The sequence below is a fragment of the Habropoda laboriosa genome, unplaced genomic scaffold (genome assembly GCF_001263275.1).
Source record: "Habropoda laboriosa isolate 0110345459 unplaced genomic scaffold, ASM126327v1 scaffold1329, whole genome shotgun sequence".
Taxonomy (NCBI): Eukaryota; Metazoa; Arthropoda; class Insecta; order Hymenoptera; family Apidae; genus Habropoda; species Habropoda laboriosa.
Window position 1 is genome coordinate 133,827 of NW_017101431.1, and position 7,895 is coordinate 141,721.

General features: G+C 30.9%; 1 protein-coding gene across 1 annotated transcript in view; it reads left to right on the top strand.

The window, feature by feature from the left end:
- The first annotated feature begins 3,455 nt into the window (after positions 1–3,455).
- Positions 3,456–7,895, top strand: part of LOC108578160 (collagen alpha-1(I) chain-like) — a 13,146-nt gene continuing 8,706 nt past the window's right edge. Inside the window, 3 exon segments of the mRNA XM_017941441.1 lie at positions 3,456–3,642; positions 6,335–6,388; positions 6,645–6,743. Of these exon segments, the coding sequence (XP_017796930.1) occupies positions 3,456–3,642; positions 6,335–6,388; positions 6,645–6,743 (340 nt within the window).

Consider the following 7,895-nt stretch of genomic DNA (forward strand, 5'->3'; position numbering starts at 1 on the left):
TTAATTAAATACAATATAATATGAATGATATGGATAATTCATTTTCTTACTCATTGTTAACAAGTTTCGAGTAAAATTAACGGAACAAAATTATTCGAAATACAAGAGTACCAGTTGCAGGATTTGCTGTGTAGATTTAACGTTTAACATTATAAAAACAATGTTGACTAATACACTGACCCAGATATACTATTAGAAATAGTGGTAACTCTGATTTATAGTCAGCCGCAACGATACAGGGACTTGGGTCAATGTAGCCTATTACGGTTAACACTTTGTAAAGTAAGTCGCGCTCCGGGAATGCGGCCAAAATAATGATTGTCGTTTAATAAACTTATTAAGTAGAAATGACGTGTATCTGTATCGACAATAGTATCGTAACTCTAACTGATGAAAACTGAGAAGATCGTTAAGTAGGTCAAGGAACTATATGCATATTTCAGAAATTGAATTTACATTTTTTTGTGAAGCAAGCAAATCGCTTGGTATAATTAATTTAATCATAAATTTAAGCAAAAATTCTAAATATTGTAGATGTTAAGTTAGATTTGTATTTAGCATTTCTAAGTATGCACGTATTCAAGAAATTATTTATCACGCGGTACTATTTACAGTTTAGTATTGTACACTATGAATTAATTATAAGAATATGCTTATGTAAAATATTGAAAATAATGAATTTTCAAATAAATATCACAATTATTAAACTACACAAATTCTGTAATGCTTAAGCCTTCTGGGTAATTAGTACATTACCTTCTCAAATAATATCACAATGGGGAAGTATCTCTGGAGTTGTTAAATGTTATAAAAAGAGGCTCTCTTAGAGGATTATTATTCGATCAATTTTAAGGTTATATGTATAACCTATAATTTAGCGAGTACGACTTCAAATATGAAAAAAATGACTGCTTTCGCAACAGAAAATTTAATATAAGTAACTTTGTATTATTAAATCCTTTTGTTTATTTCATAATATGATATGATAATTTGTGAATATTCACGTACAATATGAAGTTGAATTTACCAGACAAATTTAAATTAAATTGATTCATTGATTTTGTCAAAAAATGTTTTACACGAAGTATATAAGCACAGCCTTATAAATAAAAAGTATTAGTAAGTACAATGTTATTGACCTTGTAAGACTTCAAAGGTAATTGTATCACACGTGGTTGAATTTATAAAAAAATACACAATATTCGATTTAAAAAATTGAAGGTTATCTTGATATCTTCGAAAATTTAAGACATGAAAAAATCAAAATGCATTGAATACAATGTAAAGTATTGTACTTTATACAAAACACTTTTTGATAGAATCAATTAATAACGAGTTATTTCAGGTGGCAGTTGTTATTGACTCACCCTGTATGAAACTAACTTAATAGAATGCACAAATATACCTAGTATTATTGAGAGAAGTTTATTTTAAGTAAACTTTGATATTTAATGTGCATTATTATACTTCATATTAAATATAAATTTACGGAATTCAATATAATATGCAGTATATTTAAATAAACGAAATTATTCAATTTACAATTAGAAGAAGAATGATAATAGAATTAAATTTTTTTCCCTTGAATAGCTAATTATACCAACATAAAGGTTAGGTTAGGAAACAAAAGGTAACTTCATGTATTTTTCAATGAAGTCATTTATACTTATTACTATATTGTGCTTTGAAATGTATACAGTAAATTAAATAAGATCAACATAATCGAAACGTACAGTTTCGTTAAATATTACTGAAATATTTTTCAGAGATTTTGCGCTTATGTTAAATAATGATATTTAGAAGAAGATGGAATAAACAGTTCTGTATTTTTAATACCTTTAGAGGTAATTGAGTGTAGATCAGATATACATGCCTTATGTATACACATCGTTTGAATACTGAATGAGAACACTATGATAGGGCATGATGCACCGCGTTTAATTTATGTTCTAATTTACGCTTTCGCAATATTCTGGTCGCAAATGCTCATCATTAGATAATCGTTATTAAGCTTCGTTTGCATTTATGACAATCTTACCGAATTAGGAAACTTTTTATTTATTATAACAAACTATCAATTTTGCATTCTGAAAATGTGACTGTTCAATTCTAATAAAAACAATGTCTTTGCAACTTACATATTATTTAAATTTATAAAAATCTTTTTCGTTTAATGTGCGAATTTTCATGCTTAAAAATGGTAAATAGTAAACCAAGTCTAAACTAATTCTAATTGTTTCACTATGTGCTCATTTTTTAATGATACGAAGTTTAAATAAAATGAAATTGACAACATTTTCCTTTTGCGTAATTCTGTATAGCGTTTGAGGAACACTTCTCTGTGTTAAACTATACACAACATATGTACTAAGGGTATTCCCAACTGTATTGTTTATCATATTACGTTGCCACGAACGATATTTGAATAAAACAATAAAATAGTAAAATATAATTAACGGATGCAGTGATCACGAAAATTATTAAAAAATGTTTCACTTTTTTTTTATTTCAAACAGTATAACCCTTTGAATTTTAACGTACCAGTTTCGTTGCATGATGTCATTGTTGTTCGCGTGCAAATGTTCTAATTGTATGTGAAACAGTTTCAGATAAAATTGCAAGCATGTTTAGCAGAAGAAAATAAGTGGTGTGCGTACTCGATCGTAGTAATAAAAGACACATGCAGTTTCTTAGTAAAGGGTGATGACCTCTTCATTTCGTAAAACAGATCTAGGATGAAGTAAACACGTACAAAAAGAATAGAATACACTAGATTTCTTCTTCTTCTTTTTTTTCTTTATCAATCATACGCAAGCTTCAAATTTACGTTGGTAAAAGTGTCACATATTTCGAGGATAAACAATTATACTTGTAAATATAACACAAACAACGTAAACGATTTTTCAATAATAATATTAGGGTAGTAATGATTGAAGATTCTAACGCTATAATAATTTCACGTTTTATTTTGATACCTCTGAAGAGATCGACACAAAAATATTCATTAGATGAAGGAGTTTAAAGAAATTTAACGAAAAAGTCTTAGAAGAGATGTCAAAATATAAATGAAATATTTTACTTGAGCAAACGTTGCCGTTTGGGATTCCCCCAATTCCTTTACGACAATGCTTCTTCACACCTTCACGTGTCGACGTACATACATGCGGAACAGAGGAAGAATAAAGTTGTCGAAGAGGAACAGAAGGAAATAGGAGAGAAGAAAAGCGTTGAAAAGGAAAAAAGGGATCGAAGGGAAGGGATGAGATGAAACCAAGGCAGTGGGAGGACTGCATGTAGATTGTAAAACGGAGGGTGATGACCTCCCCTGAGTTACAAAGCATCTGCTAAATAGATGATACGCCAGTTGTCGTAAGTCTAGTTGTCTTCAGCTTCAGACGAAGGCGAGTTGTGGCTCTAGGATCACGTTACTGGCTGGTCCATCGCCATAGTTGCTCATGGGGCCGAAGGCCCTTCAGCTAGCCGCGGCGTTCGTCGTGGTCCAGCTTCTTGTACCGCGGGTTCATTCCTTACGGACTAAACTTAGGAAACAACGATCCAAACCGCTACAAGCTCAACAACCTGAAAATGGTGACTATGATTACGATTATTACGAGGGTTACAGTGACTACGATGATAAGAACGGTGAGTATTATGTTTTTTTTTTTTTAATATGCAATTAAACGTAACAAACAAAGAAAAAGAAAGTAGATAGTAAATAACACTTGCGTTGATAAATTGGAATTGAAGTTTGAGCATTTACAATATTAACCCCTTACCTTACGATTTTTTAGTCGCTATGCATATTAGCCTCAGCTATTCACTGTTCAAATACAGTGTTAAATAGAAAGAAGTGAAAATATTATATGCTATTTTATATTAAAGCTGAAGTGAGAGTAAAAATACAAATTCAATAGACGTATGATTCTCGTTTTGTCACATCCTGACAATATTCTTTACCAAGAGTGTGACTCGCGTTATAAGGCGAGGGGTTAATCCCCTGATTTATGACTTTTTTGCTTTCCGTATCTATGCATTTTACCCTCCGTAGGTAATCTTCGCCTTTGACGACCCAAGGGAAATTTCGCTCTTGTATTTCTTCCAAACGAATTTCTATTTGTTTTTTTTTTTGAGAAAAGGTTTAAACATTTGACCTAACGAACGATTGTATAATATAGTAGAAACTTTGAGAGGTATTCTAGAATTTTTTCAGATGCTTTGAAAGTCTGGAAGAGTGAAAAAATTAAACTTAAACGACCCGGTTTGCCTACCGAGTGTCAACAAGGGGATATCTCGAAGTGATAATCACCGATATTGATGAAACTTTGGTATATAGTAGTACTCAAAAAAATATTTGACACGTATTTTTTTTTATCAGCGATCGTTCACATTGAAGGAATGAAAATCGCTCTCAAAGATCAGGGTAATATGTATATTTGGTCAAAATTATTTATTATTTTGTATTTTTTAAATTTGTCGTTGAAAAATACAGAATTCGTCAATTTACACTATTTCTTTATCTCTAATAGTTTTCGAAATATTAGACCAAGTATCAAGTCATTTCAAAAGTCTTTGCGTATTTTTGTACGAGTTTTATTGCGAAAAAAAAAAACGTACAAAGAAAGTTTCAGTTTTTTAAAAGGCGTAATTTTGCAAAAACTGAAGAACTTATCACGGAAATTTTTACCACATACTCGTTACACTTCGAGATTCTAGAATGAGTAATTGTTCTTTTAGAATATTAACCCTTTACACTCCAAGTTCTCTTCCAAGCACAGACAATGTTTCACATTGAACTCAAAGAGCATGGAATGATATTATCTTTTGAATCTTACTTATAATTTTTGCTTTCAAATAAATAATTTATTACATACGCGTAACGAGCCGAAGGAAATTCGAGTTGCTACAAGATCTACCCCGAGAAAAAGTCCAAGTGCAAAGAGTTAATAATTTTGGAATATGACTTTTGTGTGTTAAGTAATTTTGTATTAAACTTGTAATGACAACGAAGCTTGCTTCACATTCAGTGAGTACATTTTAGTAGGATTCAGTAAACGTCTGTAGAATTCGATAGATTTTACTAAAATTTAGTAGATTTCAGCAGAGTTCAGTAGATTTTGATAGATTTCAGTAGATTTCAGTACACTTCACATTTAGTAAGTGTTCAAATACTTACGAATGGGAGTGTAAGTACACGTACAAAAACTATCACATATTAGTTTCTGCATTATTGTAAGGGAGTATGTATTTGATGCATTAGTAACGAAGTAATTGAAGGAAGTATTAATAACTACATAACACCGGAAGCTTTGAATCGGATGGCTGTTTTAGCGCTTTGTGTAACGCAATTAATCAATTGTGTTAATTGATAAAAATTAACAATCAAAATTTTTCTCGTAGCCTATTAATTGATACGCAGCTTGATGTTTTCCGGTAGTATTAACTTCTTTGATAATGTAGCTGACAGTAAAATCTTTATTACATTAAACGAAACGTCATTCTTCTAGCCTTTATCTTCATAAATATTGGATGATTGCAAAAGTTTGCGCCCGATTTTCAGAGGTGGTGAGAACCTTATCGACTTCGACACAAATGTTTCTTCTAGCTTAATGTTACATTCCTATCGAAAGATACACCGCTTGTGTTTTATTTCAGCTTCCATGAGATCTGCTTTTGCACACACCGATTTTTGTTTTATTTTCAAATCGGGCGCGAACTTTTGCAATCATCCAATACATTATGTATTTGTAACAAAAGATATTTAACATTCTCATACTAAACACAATACCGCACGTGCTCGTTTTGCAATTACATTGACACTTCTTTAAAATTAAGTTGGTAAATTTACATGATTCGGTAAAACATTTATTTTAAAAAATCTGAAACGTAATTGCTGTTTTGGCGCTCGAATAACGTGTATTTTGACGCCTGACTGATTTCACGATCTCACTATGTATATCGCTTCCATCGACTATACATACTAGGCAAATATTTAAAATCGATTTTCTCGAAAATAAAACTTCGTACCAACAAATTTTACTCCACATTTTCAACTTATTTTTTCACGTAGAATCACCCCCCTCCCGGTTGCACCACAATTTACACGACACCCTATATATTTGATATATAAAGGAATTAAAATAAAGGAATTACCACAAAGTAGCGGAATACTTTTTGAATTAGAAAGGAAGTAGAAAAGAACAAAAGAAAGGATTTCAACTTGACAATTTACTTTTTAAGTATTTGAGTGTTCGCATTTTATAATTTATATAGTTGTTTATTTATATCTCGTGAAAATTTCATTATATTACTATTTTAATAACGCATGTGTGTTTAGAAACTGCAACCACAACCACGCCACCGCCTCCTGTTACTTCGTTTGGTGTCAATAGTACGTTTACATTCGACATATTTTCGTAAATACAACAACAGAGAATACTTATATAGAAATTGGTTATATTTAATATAAAGCTAGTATTTAAAAATTCATATACGCTCGTTTTATGATAAAGAAGATACGATAAATTATTTTCACGGAAGAAATGTGGAATATATTGTATAAGGAATGATAAGCGTTAATTAAACATGATAAAAGTACGAATTATTCTCAGTTTAATAATTTGTATTGTATATTACATAATATGAAGACAGGGGTGGATTACCAACAGAAGGATTACAAAGTTTCTACAGACCATCGTTGCCCACGGATGTGCCACTACAAACGACAACTCGATTTTTCGTTCAAGGTATTTAACATTTTATTACATAATCTGTTGAATATATATTTTTTTTAAATTAATTTTTGCCTGTCGGCTACAAAATGGGATTGGCTTACAATAGCTTTCCACTCTCATTCATCCGTACTCTGCTCATTACTCTAATGTATATCACTTATTTCTATGTAGTCTTATATTGCTCACATATCCTCTCTCTTTCATATTTTTGTGTGCTTTAAAATTCTAAATATTCACCTTCCTCTAATTTTATTCCTTTATTCTCAACTCTTCTACATTCTTCTACCCAATGCTTTAGACTTCCTAATTCTTCCTTACATAAAATACATTCCCTTTGTTTTTCTTCCGTTGAATATATATTTGCTGCTTCTAAACTACCACACCTGGACCTAGCAATTAATTCCCGACTGCCTTGATTTCCTTCTCTTTCCAAAGTTTTCGGCAACTGTTGGTAGAAAATTTAAAGGGTGATTTTAGAAGCCAATATAAGACGAAAATCAAGAATAAAAAAATTGCGTTTGAGGCTTCGTTGTTTAGTTATTAACGTTTAAAAATACCCCTGTAGCCTAGCAAATCTCCTTACACCAACGAATACGAGTCATGGGAGTTACAGTGATCTTCAAACCCAATTTGTGATATATTTTCCAACTTTCAATAGGTAGAAAGTGTTATTGAATTGGAATGTCTACGCTTTCAATGTATTTTTTCAATTTGAATCATCAGTTCTATAACACCTATGTTCCTACATTTGTCACGAGCAATAATAGATTCTCTTCCAAACCATTAAATCACGATGTTCATACCAACGAATTAATAATGTATGAAACAGTTGGTGAATAATTCGTTTGAAATAAATGTTTATTTAATAATAAGCATAACATTGTAGTTTCATCATTTAGTCTGTGTCACCGTCAGTGTACCAAATATTAAGGTGTTCTTATCGTATTATTACGATACTCTTATCATATCTTATCAGTATTATTACAAATATTTTGAATAGTTTATTTGACGTGATCTTCCAGATAACTTTTTTTAAACAATGATTCATCTGGAATGTTTTCATTTGTGTATTGCTCCGAAAAGTTCGTTTGTACTTCATTCACTAAACCGGACCATAGAATATACAAATTTCTAATTACTCTATTGCAAATGGAAAGAAGATTC